General features: G+C 53.5%; 1 protein-coding gene across 4 annotated transcripts; it reads left to right on the forward strand.

Annotated features, from left to right (window-relative positions):
- The first annotated feature begins 6,697 nt into the window (after positions 1-6,697).
- LOC127035531 (tetraspanin-1-like) lies at positions 6,698-19,793 on the forward strand. 4 transcript variants are annotated; one of them, XM_050925539.1, is made up of 10 exons: positions 6,698-6,895; positions 7,046-10,620; positions 10,925-10,954; positions 11,574-11,640; positions 11,832-12,038; positions 14,746-14,820; positions 16,026-16,133; positions 16,667-16,807; positions 17,408-17,491; positions 18,792-19,793. In XM_050925539.1, the coding sequence occupies exons 4-10, from the start codon at positions 11,584-11,586 to the stop codon at positions 18,846-18,848; spliced, it is 729 nt and encodes a 242-aa protein (XP_050781496.1). In that variant the 5' UTR covers positions 6,698-6,895; positions 7,046-10,620; positions 10,925-10,954; positions 11,574-11,583; the 3' UTR covers positions 18,849-19,793. The 4 variants fall into 4 exon arrangements, with proteins under 4 accessions (XP_050781496.1, XP_050781497.1, XP_050781498.1 ...); XM_050925540.1 differs by lacking the exon at positions 10,925-10,954; XM_050925538.1 differs by lacking the exons at positions 6,698-6,895; positions 7,046-10,620; positions 10,925-10,954 and having other exon boundaries at positions 10,963-11,640.
- The last annotated feature ends 1,838 nt before the right edge of the window (positions 19,794-21,631 follow it).

Below are 21,631 nucleotides of genomic sequence, written 5' to 3' on the forward strand. Positions count from 1 at the left end.
AGGCAGAATCCCCTATAGAAATGCACCCGTAAAGACAGAGACACCCCATAACGAACTCTGTAGAGAGACCACTTCCCCCACAGACAGCCATCAGAGACAGAGACCGTTATAGGGCACCTATAGTGAGACCCCCTATATAAGCAGTGCCTTACAAAAGACATCTATTAACAGCATGATCCCCTATAGAAATACAGCTATAAAGGCAGAGAGACCATTTCCCCTAGAGAAATCCCATAATGGCACCCTTTCCCCTGTAGAAATAGCTCTGACCCTATAGGGAGTCGCCCACCCCCATACTTTAGGGCGATTCGACTCCTCGCCCTCCTGTGCAAGGAGTGGGGCTGGGTATCGTTCATTCTGTGGGGCTGGTGGGTCGACCTGTTGTTAGCTGTACTGTATTATAGGGCAGGGCGCTGCCCAGACCCCAACCAAGATCATGGCCCCATTGCGCAGTGTGGTGCACAGACAGACTTTGAGAGACAGACCCTGCCCCAATTAGATCACAGTCTAGAGAGACAAAGGGCAGGAGGGGAAACTGAGGCACATAGAAGGCAGGGGATTTGCCCAAGGTCACCCGGCAACTTGAATACTGCCTGCAGCTCTGGTCGGCCCAGCTCAAACAAAATATATTAGAACCAGGAAAAGTACCGTGAAGGGCAACACAAATGATTCGGGGGATGGAAAAGCTGCCGTACGAGGAGAGAGGAGCAAGACTGAGACTGTTCAGCTTGGAACAGAGATGCCTAAGGGGGGATCTGAGAGAGATCCGTAAAATCACGACTGGGGTGGAGAAAGTGACTAAGGAAGTGTTATTTACCTCATCACATAACACAAGAACCAGGGGTCACCCAGTGAAATTAATAATCAGCAGGTTTAAAACAAACAAAAGGGAGTATTTTTTCACACAATGCACAGTCAACCTGTGGAACTCCTCGCCAGGGGATGTTGTGAAGGCCAAGAGTATAACTGGGTTCAGAAAATAACCAGATAAGTTCACGGAGGGTAGGTCTATCAGTGGCTGTTAGCCAGGCTGGGCAGGGACACAGACCCATGCTCTGGGTGTCCCTAAACCTCTGACTGCCAGAAGCTGGGACTGGATGACAGGGGATGGATCAGTCGATAATTGCCCTGGTTCATTCCCTCTGAAGCGTCTAGCACCGGCCGCTCGCAGAGACAGGATCTGGGCTCGGTGGACTATTGGTCTGACCCAATACGGCGGTTCTGATGTCCAAACCAGTTGCCTCCCAAAGCCTAGTCCAGCCTTACCCACCAGGCCTCGCTGCCCCTTTCCTGATCTGTAATGTGCTGCCGGGCTCATGTCTCTGGACACCAGGCTGGGGCAGCCTGGTGTGCAGAGATGCTGTGAAACCATTGGAGACGGGTTGGCCAGGCTGTGAATGCCAAGGTGGAAAGGACAGGTAGGTGAAGACGGCCTGGTCTAGAAACACAGGAATGGCCAGAGTTACACATCAGATTCAGAGAGTGAATTGGGATTTTCCCGCTCTATAGAGGGGATAAGATTCAATTAGAAACAGAAGTGGGCAGATCTATAGATCAGATGGGATCAAATTAACTTGGCTTGGAGTCGATTACAATAGGAACGAACGTTTGCACAGAGCAGATTGAATTAGCTACAAACAGGGTTAGTTACAATGGCTCGGACCGGGGCGGGGGCCCATCTAGCGCGGTATCCCGTCTCCGACAGTGCCAGCTGCTTCAGACACAGGGTCGCAAAGCCCTGCAGAGACGTTCCTTCGTGACCCGGGGCAGCTCCAGGTGAGCAGATTCTCCAGCCAAACCAAAAGATCTTTTCAAAGTTTTTTGTTTTCCAATCTATTAACATGGGGACAGATCCTGAGCTGGTATCCATCACCCGAGCCCCACGGATTGATACCGACTGAGGATCTGGCCCAATAAATCTGACCCACAGCGCTGAACGGGGGACCCTCATTCTCTTGACGGTAGGATTGAAGCCAGACACAATCCAACTGGAAATAAGACACAAATCTTTCCGGGGGGTGGGGGTGAGTAAGCACTGGGGTCAGGGGGAACTCCCCAGAGAAGTGGTGGATTCTCCGGCGCCTCGTGGCTTCCCGTCCAGCCTCGCTGCCCGCCTGGAAGATGCTTTAGCTGAGCACAAGCAGCTGGGCTCAGCACAGGGGCACCTGGGTGAAACGGGACAGCCTGGGCTGCCCAGGAGCTCTGGCTAGACACAGCTGGGCCAGGCAGCCAGTGGGCCCTGGCCCGGGCTGGCCCATGGCACTGGAGATGGCTGCCGGGTTGCCAGGCACGGATGAGGCCTGTAACCGAGCCACGACAAGGGGCAAACAGGGCAGTGATGGCGCCCAAATAACGCTCGGCGGTGCCCGGGGGTACAGCGAGGCACCCGCTGACCTCCCTCCACAGGGCACTGGCTTGCCAGGCCTGGCAGGAAGATGGAGAAACATCACCCTCTAGTGATGCTTTGCAGAACAGCCACATGAACTGCAGGGGTGTGTTGGCCAAGTTTGGGGAGAGATTTTCCTCTGCTCCAGTGAGCAGCGGCCCCACGTCCGTCCTGCTGGAGCCGGGCAGTAGCTGACAGCTGTGGAGGCATCTGCCCTGATTCAGGTCAATGTTTACAGGCTGCCCGGAGCTGTGTCAGCTGCGCAATCAGAGCAGGGGCCCGTCTCCGAGATGGGCCAGTACCAACTGCTCCAAGACACCCTGCTGCAGAAGGCAGAGGTGGGACATCCAGCCAGCGGGGACAGCTCCTTCCTGACCACTGCCTGCCAAAGGTCTGCTCAGGCCCTGAAGCATGAGGCTTTATAACCCATCCTAACTCACTCTGGCTTTGAATGTTCTCGCTAAACCAAGAGCCCAGTGGATGGAAGAGAACTCAGGACAGGGCGGCAGCAACCTTACGGCTGGGTCTGCCTGTGTTCTGGGGGCCTGATCCCCTACTGGGGTAAATCAGCCTCAAGCCAATTCAGTCAATAGAGCTGCTTTGAGTCACAGTGGGCCAGGATTGGCCCCAGACATTACAGTGATTCTTGATAGATAGATAGATAGATAGATAGATAGATAGATAGATAGATAGATAGATAGATAGACAGGGTGGATGGGGATAGATAGATAGATAGATAGAGGGGGTGTGTGGGAGGATAGATAGATAGAGGGGGTGTGTAGGGATAGATAGATAGAGGGGGTGTGTAGGGATAGATAGATAGATAGAGGGGGGTATGGGGATGGATAGATAGATAAGAGGTGGTGTGTGGGGATAGATAGACAGATAGATAGAGGGGGTGTATGGGGATAGATAGATAGATAGATAGATAGATAGATAGATAGATAGATAGATAGAGGGGGTGGATGGGGATAGACAGACAGACCGAGGAGGTTTTTGGGGATAGATAAATAAACAGACAGACAGACCGAGGGGGTGAATGGGGATAGATAGACAGATAGACAGACAGACTGAGGAGGTGTTTGGGGATAGACAGACAGATAGACAGACAGACCAAGGGGGTGTCTGGGGACAGACAGACAGACCAACCGAGGGCTGTTGGGGATAGACAGACAGACAGACCGACCGAGGGCTGTTTGGGGATAGACAGACCGACAGACCGACCGAGGGCTGTTTGGGGACAGACAGACAGACAGACAGACCGAGGGGTGTCTGGGGACAGACAGACAGACCGACTGAGGGCTGTTTGGGGACAGACAGACAGACAGACAGACCGAGGGCTGTCTGGGAACAGACAGACAGACAGTCCGAGGGCTGTTTGGGGACAGACAGACAGATCGAGGGGGTGAATGGGGACAGACAGACAGACAGACAGACCAAGGGCTGTTTGGGGACAGACAGACAGACAGACCGACTGAGGGGTGTTTGGGGACAGACAGACAGACCGACCGACTGAGGGCTGTTTGGAGACAGACAGACAGACAGACAGAAAGACAGACCGAGGGGTATTTGGGGACAGACAGACCGAGGGCTGTTTGGGGATAGACAGACCGATCGACCGACCGAGGGGGTGTATGGGGATAGACAGACAGACAAAGGGGTATTTGGGGACAGGTAGATGGACAGACTGAGGGGTATTAGGGGACAGGCAGACAGACCGACCGACCAAGGGGGTGTGTGGGGATAGACAGACCGATCGACCGACTGAGGGGTGTCGGGGGACAGACAGACAGACAGACAGACCGAGGGCTGTTTGGGGACAGACAGACAGACTGAGGGGTGTCTGAGGACAGACAGACCGACCGACTGAGGGGTGTCTGGGGACAGACAGACAGACAGACAGACCGAGGAGTATTTGGGGACAGACAGACAGACAGACAGACCGAGGGCTGTTTGGGGATAGACAGACAGACAGACCGACCGAGGGGGTGTATGGGGATAGACAGACCGACCGCCCGATTGAGGGGTGTCGGGGGACAGACAGACAGACAAAGGGGTATTTGGGGACAGGTAGACGGACAGACTGAGGGGTATTAGGGGACAGGCAGACAGACAGACAGACCGAGGGGGTGTATGGGGATAGACAGACCGATCGACCGACTGAGGGGTGTCTGAGGACAGACAGATAGACAGACAGACAGACCGAGGGCTGTCTGGGGACAGGGGGATCTATCTGAAGAGCTCTGGGAAGCTCGTCCCTTTCACCACCAGCAGTTGGTCCAATACAAGGCCCTCACCCCTTGTCTCTCTGGACGGGTCGGTCGATTCCTTTCCTGCACTGAAATGAAATCCAGCCCTTTGACCACGCTCTGGATGAGCAATCCCACAGTCACAAGTCACCTTTGACAACTCTCGCCGTGCCCTCTCTGGGCCTCAGCTTCCCCAGCTGTAAAGTGGGAATAATAATCCTTTCTCCCACCTTTCGTCTGTTCAGACTGTGAGCTCTTCAGAGCAGGGACTGACTCTCTCTCTGTGGCTGCGCAGCACCTGTGGTATGGGGCCCCGGTCTCAGTTGGGGTCTGGCTGGCACCCGGCATGACAGGGCCCTGATATCGGTCGGGGTCTGGGCAGGGCCCAGCGCGACGGGGCCCCGATCTTGGTCGGGGTCTGGGCAGCGTCCAGCATGATGGGGCCCTGATCTCCGCTGGGGTCTGGGCAGCGCCCGGCGCGACAGGGCCCCAATCTTGGTCAGGCTCTGGGCAGCGCTCAGCATGACGGGGCCCCGATCTCGGTTGGAGTCTGGGCAGTGCCCGGCGCAACAAGGCCCCAGTCTTGGCTGGGGTCTCAGCCAGGTCCTAGCGGTGTTACCATAACACAGATAAGAATAGGTGGGGTTTTCCAAAGCTCCTCTACCCAAGTGCCATTGGCTCTGGGTAACCTCCCCTGAATGCCTGCGCTCCCCGCGGGCTCGAGGGAACTCCACCCCACGTTCCCCTGGGCCGATGTCCGGCTGGGCCCAGAGCCTCACGGAAAGCCCTGCCCTCGCCTTGGGAAACAAAGCGTTAAAGCTGCGGCCGGGTGTACAAGCCAGTTGCATGTATTCCCCTCCCCCTGCCCGGCTGGGAGTTCAGGCGGGATCAGGTGGGGAGGGCGATGAAGTCCCAGAAGCAGGCGCAACCCCAGCACAGAGAGCGGATTTGAACTACAGAGCCGCAGCTCACTGTCGTGCGGCAGGTGGGGAGCCACGCCCTGTGGAAAGGAGACCCACACCCGCACCCACACACACTCACCCGCACACACACACACTCACCCGCACACAGAGCAAACTTCTCAGCCACCCCTCTAAGAGGTAAGAGCTTTTTGAATGGCCAATACCTGCAGTTCTCTTGCTTGTGTAGCCAGGTCCTCTGCTGTAGCTTGGGGAAATCAATGGAGTGGTGCCCGTCTCACCCCAGCCCAGGATTTGGCCCCAGGAGATCCAGGCCTGGGATGGCGCCGCTTGGCTCATCGCTTGTCTGGATTGTCCCGCCCAAGGGATGAGGGTCTGGAAGGCCTGGGCTCCGAGGGGCTGGCAGGGCCGATGGCGCTTCGTGTCCTGCCTGGGCGCTGGGCTGAAGAGAGTGTCAGGGTCCAAGCCGGCCCGATGGTGTTGCTGCCTGTTCTCCCCTCCAGTCACCAGCCTGCAAGGGCAGCGGGGGATTCTGCCGTGGGGAGCGCCCGGATTCCGGCCTCCCGCGGCTCTGACTCTGGAGTCGCTCCCCCGAAGCCGGCGGATTCGGGAGAGGGGTGAAGCTGGCCAAGAGGGGGCTTCCGGCCCCGCTGCTGCGACTGGCGAGGAGGGCAGAGTCCAGGCTGGCTGGCAGCGATGCCCAAGTCTGCACTCGTGGGTATGCCTGTGTGCTGAGGGCCTGCTCTAAGTGGTTTCTATCCCCCCCGCCCCCGTTCATTCCAGTCCAGGCGGGCACCTTCCATTAGCGCTAATGGCAGGAAGGCACCGGCAGCCCCGGGAGCTCTGCAAACCCCCCGTGGGAGGGAGGGAGGCTTTGCACCCAGATCTGCAGCTGATGTCGGAAAAAGCGTCACTCCATTGACTGCAACGCAGCCAGTTTACCGCAGCTGGGGTCCCGGCAGGTCGTGGTTAGATCCAGCGCCCCGACATATCAGACCCTTTCCAGCTCGGTTCTGCCCACCCTGTTTTTTACCCCCGAGGCGGGTTGGACAGAAGGGGGGTTCTCGTCGCTCCAGGAACACTTGCCTTGGCTGCTCCCTCCTCCCAGGGAGACGTGATCTGACGATCATGACCTAATCTGGCTTCCTAGTGCAAGTGGCTGGCGAATCACCAAGGCCAGGACCCTCTGGCGGGTTTCTGAATCGTACCAGAAGCCAAATGTGTGCGTGCACATGCATGTGTGTGCATGTCTGCATGTGTGTGTGTGCATTTACACGTGTGCATGTGTGCGAATGTGTGTATGTGTGTGTGCAGGTGTGCGTGTGCAGGCATGTGTGCATGTGTGTGTGCGTGCAGGCATGTGTGTGCAGGTGTGTGCGTGTGCAGGTGTGTGTGTGCAGGCATGTGTGTGCAGGTGTGTGTGTGTACAGGTGTGTGTGTGCATGTGCGTGTGGGGGGGCATGTGTGTGTGCATGTATGTGTGTGTGCAGGTGTGTGTGTGCAGGTGTGCATGTGTGTGCAGGCATGTGTGTGTGCACACAGGTGTTTGTGTGTGCATGTGTGTGCAGGCGTGTGTGTATGTGTGTGTATGTAGGTGCGTGTGAGCGTGTGTGTGTGCAGGGGTGTGTGTGTGTACAGTGTGCTGTTGTCCCTCACCAAAGGCTCTCAAGCAAAGTGAGCTGTCATGGGATAAGAGGGAAGCTGCTCTCATGGATTGGAAACTGGTTACAAGACAGGCAACAAAGGACAGGAATAACTGGTCAGTTTTCAGAATGGAGAGAGGTAAATAGTGGTGTCCCCCAGGGGTCTGTTCTGGGCCCAGTCCTAGTCACCATACTCATAAATGGTCTGGAAAAAGGGGTAAACACTGAGGTGGCAAAATTTGCTGATGATACAAAACTACTCAAGATAGTTAAGTCCCAGGCAGACTGTGAAGAGCTGCAAAGGGGTCTCACAAATCTGGGTGATTGGATTGCAAGGCTCAGCAGCCCCTGTTCCCAGGCTCACCCTGACTCAGCATGGGCAGATGAAATTCAGTGATGATAAATGCAAAGTATTGCACCTTGGAAAACATCATCCCAACTATACATATGAAATGATGAGGTCTAAATTACCTGTTATCACTCAAGAAAGAGATCTTGGAGTCATTGTGGCTCGTTCTCTGAAAACATCCGCTCAATGTGCAGCTGCAGTCAAAAAAAGCAAACAGAATGTTGGGAATCATTAAGAAAGGGAGAGATAATAAGACAGAAAATATCATATCGCCTCTATATAATTCCATGGTATGTCCCCATATTGAATACTGCGTGCAGATGTGGTCGCCCCGTCTCAAAAAAGATATATTGGTTTTGGAAAAGGTTCAGAAAAGGGCAACAGAAATGATTTGGGGGATGGAATGGCCACTGTATGAGGAGAGATTAATAAGACTGGGACTTTTCAACTTGAAAAAGAGACAAAGGGGGGATATGATCGAGGTCTATGAAATCATGGCTGGGGTGGAGAAAGTAAATAGGGAAGTGTTATTTACTCCTCATAACACAAGACCTAGGGGTCACCAATGAAATTAACAGGCAGCAGGTTTAAAGCAAACACAAGGAAATGTTTCTTCACGCAACGCACAGTCAACCTGTGGAACTCTTTGCCACAGGATGTTGTGAAGGCCAAGAGTATAACAGGGTTAAAAAAACAACTAGAGAAGTTCACGGAGGATTGGTCCATCAATGGGTATTAAGCAGGCTGGGCAGGGATGGTGTCCCCACCTCTGTTTGCCAGAAGCTGGTAATGAGCCACAGGGGATGGATCACTTGAGGATTCCCTGTTCTGTTCACTCCCTCTGGGGCACCTGGCATTGGCCACTGTTGGAAGACAGGGTACTGGGCTAGATGGACCTTTGGTCTGACCCAGTCTGGGCGTTTTTATGTTATCAACGGAGGGGCCAGTGCTTTCTGATGGGGTGCGTGGGGCAGGGGTGAAATTGCAACATCGGCAGGAGATTTCCTGCAAACCTGAAATCTGACCCAGTTTGCAAAAATGCTGGGTCTCTATAGATGTGTAGTTCCCAACATGCAGCTCTGCCAGTGCCTCGCAATCCTGACCCGCAGACCCCTAGTATCCCAGCCCTGGGCTCCCCCCCCCCCGCAGCTCTGCCAGTGTCCCTCACTCCCGACCCACAGCCCCCTGCTATTCCAGCCCTGGCCTCCCTGCGTAGCTTTGCCTGTGGTCTCACTCCTGACACTCTAGCACTGTGGACAATAGATTTATCCTTACCCCCTGCCAGTGAGGGTTACCCCCATTTCACAGATGGGGAAACTGAGGCACGGGGCAGGTGTGACTTGCCTGCGTTTCTGTGCCTGCTTTGAATGCAAGTCTCACCAGCGGAGTGCTGGGCTCCTGCTGGAGATGGAGCTTCAGCACTAGCCATCAGCACCCACATGTCTCTGCCGATGCGCCTCAACTCCTGCCCTCAGCCCCCTGCAGTCCCAGCGCTGCAGACCACACACAAGACATGGAAAGTGCCTCCTGGCTGAACAGGGAGTCGGGCTGACCCTGCTGGACAGGTTTCAGTGCCCCGCCCTGGGGCCCCTGAGCTCTCCTAGCGGGAGGCTGCCGTTAGCGGAACCCCCAGGATACAGGGGTGCGGGCGGTTCCCAGCTGATTGGCTGCTGCTAGGCAACAGCCTCAGCTGCAGGGAAACAAGGGGCTAGGAGAAGATGCTGCAGAGGTGGCCTTAGGGAGCAGCGGTGCGGGGAGGAGCCTGTAGCCGCAGGGCAAGTTGTCCCATCGCTGCTGGGAGACGGGTGAGGCCTTGCTCCAGTCTGATCCGGCCAGTCCTTCACAGGAGCCGTGCGCTGGGTGGATGTTGGATGTGATGAGTCTGCAAGGCTCTGCAGCCCCTGTTCCCAGGCTCACCCTGACTCAGTATCCACAGCATGGCTGGGGTGGCACGGCCCCCAACAGCTTGTGCACAGTCTTGTGGGCTAGATGGGAGGGAAGGCTGAGCACCGCTGAACCAACAGTGGATTCGCTGAGACGCGTCACCCTGAGACCTCCCCACCCCCTCTTCCCGGCTCAGTGACTTGCTTCTCCAGGCCCAGCCCCCTCTATTATAGCTTCCACATTTCAGGGGGGGGCACCGCTTGGGAACCGGCCTGGCTCCTGAAGCAGTGAGGAGCTACCGAGGAAAGGTCCTTGCTGGCTCCAGCCCGGGGCAGCCTGTGACGTGAGCCCAGTGCCAAGGAGCCATGGCAGGAGGAGAGGCCCGACTGTCTCATCGCGGCCGAACGAGACCCTGCGGCCGGAGCCAAAGCTGGACAATTCAGACTGGAAAGAAGGGGCAGATTTTGAACCGGAGGTGGGGGGAATTAGCCATTGGAGCAGCTGCCCCACAGGGCCAGGGCAGATTCTCCATCATGTGCCCGCTGTCAATCAAGACAGGACGTCCTTCCAAATCTAGCACAGCCGGATGAGGGGCTTGATGCAGGCATTGCTGGGTGAGTTTCTAGGCCTGCACACCAGAGGGGTCAGTGGGAGCATGGGCCAGTGCCCAGAGCAGGAGACTCGCAGACTGGGGTTCTAGTACCCATGCAGCAACTGGCCTGGCACTGTCCTGCCTCAGTTTCCCCAGCCAGCTAATGAGATTGGCCTCATTTTGCGGAGCGCTTCGCGACCTACGACAGAGGAAGCTACATAAGAATAAGGTATTGTTCTCAATTGTCCTATCTGGCTTTAAAGCCTTGCAGCCGCCTTTATGGTGCTTTACTCCCGCTCTGGGGCGAAAGCAAATCCCTCTCTGCTTTTTACTGTGGTTGCGCATTCGGTGGTGGGTTAACACACAGTGTACCAATGTTCTGAGCTTATTACAGACGTGAGCAGCTCGTGTGATCCGCGTTCACAGCTTCCTAGATCCCCAGGCCAGAAACGACCATTGCGATCTTCTGGTCTGACCTCCTGGAGAACACAGGCCTTGGGGATTCCCTCCATCCGTTCAGAGCTGAGACAAGCACCCACCCTGATCTAAAAACTGCCAGTGCTTACAATCCACTGGGACCCGGGGGAAGCTGGTCCGGTGGGTAATTACTCTCCCCAGTACAAATTTGCGCCTTATTGCCAGTCAGAATTGGTCTAGCTTCAACTTCCAGCCATTGGCTTTTGTTAGATTGAAGAACTCCCTGTAGTCAAATTTTGTCCCCCTGTGACCGAGTCACCCGTAAACAGCTGGAGCTCCTGGGGCTCTTGCTGTCAGCTGGTTAGGTCCTCGGGGGATGATGTTCTGGACAGTTATAAGCCCTGATTATAAGCGATGTCAGTGGTTTGACAATTGATGGACTATTTATGAAAACGTCTAACCGCCAGGTACTCATCTTTTATAGATTCCTTGTAAATTGGAAGCTGCATACAAGGTGTGATTACACTGCAACCTGGCCGGGGGGAAACGTTATTTCATATCAGCGTCTGGAACGCGGCTGAGCCGCACTGTTCAGAAATCGTCACTGTGACCTTTCAAAAATCATGAGCTGTTGTTTTTTGTTTAAGTAATTCTCTGGGGATCTGTTTCTTTGCCTTCCATTTGTTGAGTCTTTGAGGGTCACATCTGCAAGCTTCTCTCTGCAGCTGGGAGAGCTAGAAAGCTGTTTTTTTTTTAAATGAAAACTGTGAATCTCATAAAATCACCTGACTCCAGTGGCTGAGGCTTTAAGAGAAACCCCAAATATAGTGAGAGTTGGCAACACTATAAACAGTGGGGAAAAAACACATCTCTGTCCCCTGTGTGGTCAGCTTCACCCCCAATCACCCTTCTTATCTCAGGCGGCTTGGACAAGTCTGGGTCTGAGAAGGCTTTGCGGGGTCGGAGCGATAACTGTATTTATTGTGTGTATTATGGTAGTGCCTAGAGACTCACACCAAGACAGGGGGGCCCCCGGTAGTGCCAGGTGCTGCACAGCCCCCCCCACGGCCCCCAACTGTGTGGGGCCATGCTGACCCGACGTCTTTACTGCCCCCCTTCTCCTTTCCGTGTAGGTGCTGGAAGATGGGCTGCTTCTCATTCCTGAAGCTGATGATGTTTGTGTTCAATGGCGTTATATTTGTGAGTAGGCAAAGCCCTGGCTGGTGGGCTGGGGGCTCAAATACAGCGTGGAAGGGGAGGAGAAGGCCCTGCAGGCTGGGGGTAACCCTGGGAGCTGCAGTGCAGAACATGGCCCCGTACGGCCCTTTTCCACAGTGGGGAATGAAGGGAGGCCGCTCGCTGCTTACCAGCCTCTCTCCTCTCCCCCCCAGCTGAGCGGGTTGGCCGTGCTGGGCATTGGCATCTGGGTGAAGGTGGATGGAGGCTCCTTCGTGCAGATCCTGGGGGCCGCCGCGCCCCAGCTGATGCAGCTGATCAACGTGGGGTACCTGTGCATCGCTGTCGGCACCTTCCTGCTGCTTATGGGCTTCCTGGGCTGCTGCGGGGCCATGAAGGAGAGCAAGTGCATGCTGCTGCTGGTAGGGCTGCAGGACAACAGGGAAGGGTTGGGGGCTAACGGACAGAGCACTGACCTGGGATCCAGGAGTCTCCAGGCCCTCAGGCCAGCCAGCTCCCCTCTGTGCTTCATTCTCCCCAGTATGCAGTGGGGATAACAGCCAGACTTGCCTTTGCGCACCAAGTGCTCCTGGGCAGAGGGGTTGTTAAGGGGGTTGGCTAGGACACGGGATATTTTGTTTCCGATTCTGGCTTTGTCCCAGACTCCGAGTGACCTTGGGCACAGCGCCCCTGCGTGCCTCAGTTTCCCCTACCTACAATGGGGATGTAGGTCGTGGCAACTTCTGCCAAACCAGTTTCGTCTTTGTCGGAATCCTGGGTGAGGGTAGACAGGAGTAGGGGCAGGACCTTGGGAGCCAGGAACCAAAGCCTGGGGTCAGAGAAGCTGAACAGCAAACCCAGGGTTTGAGTCTTGAGTCAAGCCGAGGGGCAGATCCAGAGATGGAGTCCAGGCCAAGGGCCAGCGCCCGGTATCAGCGTTGGGGTTTCAGGGGTCGGGCGGCAGACAGGTTGGCACCAAGGTCAATACTGATTGTACAGAGGCAGAGAAGCAGAACTGTCACGTTGTTATCCTCTGGGTGCTTCCTGGGATGCCCAGGGGCTTACGGAGGATCAAGAAGCTGATCAGTGATTGTTAAACCAACGGTCATCTGGCTTTCTCGGGGCAGACCATCCAATGGTGTGCACCCTCTGGGGCTTGCAGATTGCCAGGTAGACAGGCTATGACAGCATGAGGTGCTGGCTAGCTGATCACTCTGCAGGCCTGGGTTTGAGTCTCACCGTGGTAACCAGTGAGATATTTCCCACAAAATGATTTTGCCAGTTCATCCACCTGCTCTACCTCACCCCTGCCATCTCTCCCGGTTGGGAGGTGGGAACATTTCCCTTTCAAGGTTTTTTTGGACGTTTTCACCCCCAGAATTCCCACTGCTGTTGGAAATGTTCAGGGTTTTGCTGGTGCGGGGCAGGAGAATTGGTTTTCAGCAACCAGTGTTTTGTGGCTTTGAGAAATGTCAAGTTTTGATAAAAAAAAATACCAGAATTTTTTGTGGGAAGGAGGTGGATGAAAACCTGAAATATTTCTAAGAAACATTTGATGAAAATGTACAAAATTTTGTCAAAATTTCCAGGGGGAAATATAATTTCCCAGCTAGCTCTGAGCTCAGACTCTTCCAAAAGTCAGTATCTCTGTAGCTAACACCAGACCACTCACTGTTTCCCCTAGGGGCTGGAACCCAGATTTACAAGGTAGTTCAGAAGCAGATTCCTAGATGCTAAAGCTAGAAGGGACCATTGTGATCCTCCAGCCCGACCTCCTGTATAACACAGGCCAAACGACCTTTCCCGACTCAATTCTTGTTTGAGCGAGAGCAGACCTTTTAGAAAAACATCCTGTCTTGATTTGAACACTGCCAGCGAGGGCGAAGCTGCCCAGCTCTTTGGAACTTGTTCGAATGGTTAATTACCCTCCTGGTTAATAACCTGCACCTTATTTCCAGTCTGAATGAGTCTAGCTTCGACTTCCAGCCGCTGGACCTTGTTAGACCTTTGTGAGCTGGACTGCTGAGCCCTTTAAGAAAACAGGTGCTTACTGGAATGTAGAAAGTGCCTCAGTGAGCTGGGTGCCTAATTCCCATTGGCTCTGCATCTTCAGTGCCTCAGTACCCAAATCTGGCCCTTGGCTGCTGTCAGGGTTCCCTCCCGACTCTGAGCTCTGGGGTACAGATGTGGGGACCCACATGAAAGACCCCCTAAGCTTATATTCCACCAGCTTAAGTTAAAAACTTCCCCAAGGCACAAATTCCTTACCCTGGGATGGTATCGCTGCCACCACCAAGTGAGTTAGACAAAGAGTCAGGCAAAGGACCACTTGGAATTCCTGTTTCCCCAAAATATCCCCCCAGGCCCCTTCACCCCCTTTCCTGGGGAGCCTTGAGAATAATATACCAACCAAATAGGTAACCAAGGTGAGCACAGACCAGCCCCTTGGTTTTTTATAACACTAAAAACCTATCAGGTTCTTAAAAGCAGAACTTTATTATAAAGAAAAAGTAAAAGAAGCACCTCTGTAAAATCAAGATGGAAGGTAATTTTACAGGGTAATCAGATTCCAAACACAGAGGATTCCCCTCTAGGCAAAACTTTAAAGTTACAAAAGAAAAACAAACCAGGAATAAACCTCCCTTTTAGCATAGGGAAAATTCACAAGCTAAAACAAAAGATAATCTAACGCATTTCCTTGCTATTACTTACACTTTGTAATCTTAGATGCTTAGTTCAGGTCTGGCTTTCGGAGGTGTATTTTCCCTGCCCTGGTTCCTCGCTGTCCCGGAGAAAACACACACAGCGAGCACAAAACAAAAACTTTCCCCCACCGATTTGAAAGTATCTTCTCTCCTTATTGGTCCTTTTGGTTAGGTGCCAACCAGGTTATTTGAGCTTTACAGGTAAAGGAGGAATTTTATGCTACCCTTAGCTGTATGTTCATGACAGCTGTGTAGGTCCGTTGCTGATCGTGACCACCTGCGAGCCCCACACCTGGTACTGGCAGAAGTAGCAGCTCTTTCCTGAAGCCCCTTTGCTCCAGCCTCCAGGGATGGCTCCTGCAAAGGGGAAGGTCTCTGTGCTGGGCACAGGCGGCTTTTGATCTTGGTTTCTCTCTGTCTCCAGTTCTTTGTCATTATCCTGATTCTCTTCATCGCTGAAGTCGCGGGGGCCGTCGTAGTCCTCGCCTTCTCTTCCGTGGTAAGTTAAAGGCTGGGCTTTGAGAACATCCGAGCTGCCAGCCTGGGGCAGACTGGAGTCCATCCAGCCCAGGATCCTGTCTCCACCACTGCCCAGGAAGTGTACAGAACAGAGCAGTTCGGTGAGCCGCCGCTGTTTTCCACTCCTGGCTTCTGGTGTTGAGTCAGAGCCCCACGGGCTGGGAGCTGTTTGACTGCTCTCCTCTGCCTCGAAAACAGGACCCAGGGGGATTCTGCTAAGGGAAGTGGAAAGTCCCGGGAGTCAGGATTCCTGGGTTCTTTCCTGCAGCACCCTTAGGGCCCTGGCCTAGGCTTGTCTCCCTAGATGTTGTAAATAACCATGTAAATAACAAGGCCTTGTACTCACTGAGCCTAGAGGCAGCTGAGTGAGCCACTGAACAGAAATTGTTTTAAACATTGTTTTGGGTTTGGGTGGGGTTTTTTTTTACCCTTTTGGGGTTTGGGTGGGGGTTTTTTTGTTAAATTTAATTAAACGTAGAAATGAAATGTTTTGAGTTTTTAGGAGACCCCCCTACTCTTTTTTTTTTGGCTGAAACTATGCAGCAAATTCAACCAAAACTGCATTTTTGGCCAATAAGCATCTCCCCCACTTCCAATAATAATTTGTCCCACTCCAATCCCAATGACTTTTCCCTGGGTCAACATTTAAAACCCCTGTCAAAACACAAGATCAAGGGGACACTGATTGGAATTGAAAGGTGGCAACCTCAAGATTGATTGATAGAAATATGTTTTCACACAGCGTGCTATTGGTCTGTGGAACTCTCTGCCACTGGATGGTGCTTAGGCTGAGAACACAGCAAAATTCAGAGAGGGGTTGGATGATAACATGCCTACGAGCAGCAGAGTTGTGATAGTTAATGCAAATAAAGGGTGCTGGGAAGGAAATTGATCTTATACCTTCCTCTGACGGATGTGACTTTGGCCACTGTCAGAGACGGGATATTGCGTTAGATGGACCACGGGTCTGATCCAGGCAGGCCGTCCCTGGGTTAAACAAAGAGAAGATAAAGCTATAAAACACTAGTCTGCCCGTGTGTCTCCTGAGGGCTGGTGCGGTCATTTAAAAGCCTGGCTCATTGCACTGGGAGTTGTTTTGTTGGTCTGCAAAACTCAATAAAGGAAAAACCAAACAGCTCCCGAAAGACAAGGTGGTGCCAATCTGTGCATGTCTCTGGGTTCCAGGCTGATATATTCATTGAGCACCTGAAAAACTGGGCTGTGAAAACCTTACGAGAGGATTACGGGAGGCGGGATGATGTGACTGCAATCTGGGACACAACCATGAAGGAGGTGAGCAGCACACATTTCGGCATTCCCCCTGGAAGAGATGGATTTGGCCAGCTGATGCATGGGAGGCAGAGAGAATTCCACCAGCAGTGGAATGGTGGAATGGTGGAATGGGGGATGGAGGGGAGAGGAAGCTCCATGCTGGAAGGCCCTGATTCAGCAAAGCACATTAGCACACATCTAACTCCAGTGGGACTTGAGCACATGGCTGAAGTTAAGCACCTGCAGAGGCTAAGGATCATTAGCTGCATTTTCCAGATGGGGAAACTGAGGCACAAAATCTTGCTCCGGGTCACCCAGGGACTCTACAGCTGAGCTAGGAACTGAATGTAGATCTCCTGGGTCCCAGCCAAGCTGAAATACAAAGCCACCCACTTCTGTTAGCGATCTGGCCTATGTGATTCACTTTCAGGGCAGGGCAAGATTTTTACAACACTGCCTTTGTAAACAGCCGCATCCTCCCAGCAGTCAAACCGTCCTGGCCGTGAATCTAAAACGCAGCTGTGGCTGTAAACCAACTGGCACTCTCATTCTAGCTGAAATGCTGTGGCTTCAACAACTACAAGGATTTCAACAGCTCCTACTTCTACCAAACTCACAGCCAGACTTATCCCACGGGCTGCTGCCTGCCACCCAAGCATGAATGCCTAGAATCTGAACTGGACAGCACCAAGCAGGTAAGGAAGAGCGCTTAGCAAGGTATTTGCCATAGGAGTGGCGCTGTGGCGCTGACATACGTGGTCTTCCAAATTCTTCTTTTTTTAGCGTTCTGAGCAAGTTTTCAGTCTTGGGAAGAAATTCTGTGTTCTTTGTTTTGGGTTAGCAAGACTCTGGGTAGAGTTTGCTGTCTGCCTCGGGCTCTGATTTATCAGTTCTTGGGGCAGAGTTGCTCCCGGGAAAACTGGTTGGATTGAGATTCCAAGACAAAGGAATTGCCCTGCTTGCTGTCTGATCACCTCTATGAACTCTTCTGCTGGGAGATGCTGCATCTCCACTAGGAGGATTTGCTGATAAAGCTGCATAGCTCTATCAGCTAGTCCTGTCTAGTATAGACCTGGTCTAAGAAGAAACTTTCCACAGGACAGTTTGTGGAACTGCCATTGGTTTTTCACGCCAACGGAGCATCTGGCTCTAGGTTTGATATTACAATCACATCCTCGGTTAATGAGCTGCTATGGGCCGTTGCGGGGAGAGACAGCCACTAGTGCCAAAAGGAGATGCACTGGCCCCATTGCCAGGACCCGCTGTTGCATCTGTGATTCTCTTTCCCCTCCCAGGGCTGCTTGCATGAGTTCCAGACTTTCCTGAGCAGGAATGGGAAGATTGTTGGAGGGGTGGCGTTAGGAATCGGTGTGCTTGAGGTACGCTTGACGCTTTTGTGGCATACTCATGGGCTAGGACTCAGGAGAACTGGCTCTGCTACTGCCTTGCTGGGTAACCTCTGGCAAGTAACTCGCCCCACCACCACTCACTCCTGCTCTGTGCCTTGGTTTCCCCACCTGTAAAAGGGGGGACAGTCATCTTTCCTTGGATCGTGCCCCTCGGCATCTTGGCTTGAAAAGTTTGGTGGGTCAGAGCTCAGGCATGACATTGAGAAGCCGGGGTTATGGCGGGATAGGAGTGAGAGGTATTGGAATAGCTGTTCGGGGAGCGGAGTTTAAACAGCCCCCAGCATCACATCAGGCGTGAATGGCTGTAATAGCTTGTGGGCCACTCCCATGAACTATGAGCCGAGAGCTGGAGAAATGCCTTCCTTGCAGTACGTTCGCACTGCACCCTGAGCTCTGATTGCAGTTTGAGCCCAAACCTTGCTTCCGTCCATGCACACATCAGTGTGACTTGGGCCAGCAACCGCTCAGGGCTGGGTCCCAGCACCCTGACAATGGGGGTGGTTCTGAGCCCGAGTCCTGCTGAGGCTCGGGTCCGAGCCCTGTCACTTTGCAGTGTGGACACAGCTCAAGCCACATACCTGAGTCAGAAGGTCAGCGGAGCGAGGTGTGGACGTGCCAGCACGGCTGTGAGACCCGGGTCTAGCCCTTGTAAACCCAGCTCGGACGCCCAAGTGCAGGCGTGGAAAGAGGCCCCAAGTCCAGGCCCTGCAGACCCGGGTTTACAGTACAGTGCGGACGGGGGGGATTCTCTGGCCTGTTCTACAGGATGTCAGACTAGAAGATCTAATGATCTATTACAAGATGGCCAGCCTGAGCCTGAGGAGGAGCCAGAATTTATCCATGTACATTGCCAAAGAGCCACAGGAATAGTCAGCAGCCCCCCGTCAGCTCTCCTCGCCCCCAGTGCCTCCTGCCCACCGGCAGCCCTGCCAATCAGCGCCTCCCCCTCCCTCCCCACACCTCCCGATCAGCTGTTTTGTGGGGTGCAGGAGGCTCTGGGGGGAGGAGCGAGGGCAGGGCAGGCTCAGGGGAGGGGGCGGGAAGGGGTGGAGTGGGGGCAGGGCCTGTGGCAGAGCCAGGGGTTGAGCAGTGAGCCCCCCTGGCCCACTGGAAAGTTGGCGCCTGTAGCTCCAGCCCCCGAGTCGGTGCCTATACGAGGAGTTGCATATTAACCTCTGCAGAGCTGCTGGTTGGCCACCCCGATCTATTATGATCTGAAAATCTATGAACTCTTTGTAAATGTCTCCCTCTTTGTTTCCTTGGTTCCCAGCTGGCAGCAATGGCCGTTTCCCTGGTTCTGTATTGTCAGATCGGGACGAACGCCTGACAAACAAGATTTCCACCGGAAACACAAAACGTCTCTCCTGCCGTCCATAACACCTCCTGCCTTTGCGTCTTCCTGGTGTTCACTGCGAGAGAAACCTAACTTTTCTTATTCATAACTCATCACTAATATTTCCTGTTAATCTGTAATAGCACTGAGCAATCAGATGGATACGACGCCAATGAGGCTACAGTGAAAATTGGGATGGTATCTTTTCCATGCTATTTTTTGTGTATGTTTCAATGGTAAATTCGATCTGATTTGTTTTTCTTGCGTGCTCAACAAGAAATTAGCTTAAAGGTGGCAGTCTAAACATCTAAAAGCAGAGAATGAAACCAACATGCCCCCTGCCACGTGTTATTGTAGACCCTACCCCAAACACACACTGACTGAGGATCATTTATGTAGCTCTTACAGTACTTCCTTTCATTTGTCACATGCTTTGAGCAGTGACACAGTAAGCCATGTTGACGTTTTAACGTACTGTCATTGCATCTGAATTGCAGCGAAAAGGGCAGGTCATCCCTTTCAGAGTGACTGATTCAGGCTCTCTGCAAACTCAGGCAGATGTCACTGCATTGGTTACTTCACATTTTGAAGGTTTTCTTTGCAGCCGTAACAGCTAGAGACTGGCTCCCTCCCCTCTTCTTTTAATGAAAACAGAGACTTGGGGGAATAATTATGAATTCCATTCACCCCTCTGTGCTCACTACAGCTTTAAACATGCCCGACAATCTGAGAAACACTTCAACGATGCACTTTTACTGATCTAGCACATCATGAACTTGAATTCTAATGAAATATTTCATGTCCCTTTTTCCTCCCCCCTTGTGTGTGTTTGGAAAAGATCAAGTCAACAATGTGTCATTGGTTTTCTGCACCCGACAATGTTTTTTCTGCCAGTGTCTTGTATTTGTATAAATTAAATATCCATGATCTTTCTATGCAGATGTTGTTAGCTTGGCTATTGCGAGTGGCTGTTTGAAAGTGGCGGGGTTCAGGGAAGAGCAGAGCTGGGCTTTGGAGGGAAAAAAAAGAAGATTTTCCTTTGCTCATTTTGGAGTGAAATTCATCCTTGGGATTAGGGACGCACACGATCTTAAATTCCCCAGGGGTTACTCTTATCCTTCTGGAATTCAATTGTCTGATTAATTTCTCAAAGGAAGGTGGGTTTTTTTGTGCCAATTTATTGTTTGTGTTAGAGCACTCAGAGGTGCCCTGTACAAACAGTCCCTGGCCCCCAAAGATTCTAAAGAGACAAAGGAAGGAGAACTCCATTTTACAGATGGGGAAACTGAGGCACATGAAGAGGAAGTGACTTAACCAAGGTCGCCCAGGAAGAGCAGGAACAAAACCCGTGTCGTGTGAGTCCCAGTCCCACCCCTTAACTATCTCCCGCTGAATGGAGCTGAAGAGTTCTGGGCTGCGTGTTCCAGCATGTGCCACTCAGCCTGCCCCTGGCCCCCGTGCCCCCTGCTCGCATGGCTCTGCTCCTGGAGGGGGTAGCAGGATGTGGCACAGGGGTGCGGTCCCACAATCGGGGCCTAAAGAACAGCCCTCGGTTTGTGGGCATGGACGGAACGGGGTCCCCTATTGTTCTGTGGGGAAGATATGATTTAGTCCCAAGCCGCAGACCTACAGCGATGGGAAACTGCAGACCCAATAGACACCCTACAGCGGTCCCAGTCTATGGCCCTATAGCTGTCCCAAGGCACAGCCCCTATAACTGTCCCGCTTTCTGGCCCCTAGGGAGGAAGGAGGCAGACGCTGTCTCACAATGGAGTCTGCTCCCCATCTCCCTCCCACCCCCACCCCAGCCCCTTCCAACAGCCATCGGGCGACGGTTGGAATCCCAGCAGGCGCTGGGTGAGCTGGAGCGCAGGGGCACGGGCCAAGGACATGTGATCCCTGGGGCACATTGCAGGGCCGGGAGCCAGGCCGGCCAGGGCAGGAGGCTCAGGGGAGCCAGCCCAAGGCCCCGTGGGTGAGTAAACTCACGCTCCAGGCCCCTGAACCAGCTCTGAGCGAACGTGCCGGCCGCTCCCTCAGCTCCGGGCTTGTGAGTTTTGATCCCGAGGCCTGGGTGGCACCCACACCACGCCACCCACTAGGGCTGCCAGCCCCTGGACGCCCCGGCCTGGATCGTGGGTGGGAGGCGAAGCCCTTGATGCAGGGAAGGGAGACGGAAGCGCCGGCATCGGTCCCCTGCTAGCCCTCTACGCGGGGCGAATTTCCCCCACAGCGGAGTCTGGGCTAAAGTTAACGGTGGCTGCAAGCGGGGAGGAGCGCTCTCCTTCCCACAGCCCAGACACTGTAAGGCCATGACAATCGTCGAGTACTGAAATCTTCCCCGGGGGGGGCGGGGGCTGGATTTTCACACATCACGGGGACCCCGTGCCCCCAAACTCAGTGATAATCTCTCAGTGCAACCACTGTTCATTATAGGACGCGCTGACTGGGGCTTCACTGTGCCAGGTGCTGCACAGACCCTCTCAACTGAGATCAAGGTCCTGTTATGCCAGACGCTGCATAAATGCATAGCTACAGACAGTCCCTGTCCCGAGGAGCTTCCAGTCTAACTCGACAAATGATTATTACCCTCCCTGCCCCGAGATGGGGAAACTGAGGCACAGAACGATGCAGTCACATGAGGGGTCTGGATCAGAGCCAGGAAGCAAAGTCCAATCTCCTGGCCCCCAGGCCAGTACCCACTAGACCAACCTCCCTGCCTAGCATCAGCTTTTAAATAAAAGCATTTGTCCCATCGTAAGTAAAAGCCTCCAACA

Source organism: Gopherus flavomarginatus, chromosome 16 (assembly GCF_025201925.1).
Source record: "Gopherus flavomarginatus isolate rGopFla2 chromosome 16, rGopFla2.mat.asm, whole genome shotgun sequence".
Taxonomy (NCBI): Eukaryota; Metazoa; Chordata; order Testudines; family Testudinidae; genus Gopherus; species Gopherus flavomarginatus.

What these genes read in the sequence shown, in the direction of transcription:
- LOC127035531 (XM_050925539.1), top strand. Translation starts at nt 11,584, where the DNA reads ATGGGCTGCTTCTCATTCCTGAAGCTGATGATGTTTGTGTTCAATGGC. An exon ending in GCAAGTGCATGCTGCTGCTG is followed by an intron (nt 12,039 to 14,745) that starts GTAGGGCTGCAG and finishes CTCTGTCTCCAG; the next exon opens with TTCTTTGTCATTATCCTGAT. An exon ending in GGGACACAACCATGAAGGAG is followed by an intron (nt 16,134 to 16,666) that starts GTGAGCAGCACA and finishes CTCTCATTCTAG; the next exon opens with CTGAAATGCTGTGGCTTCAA.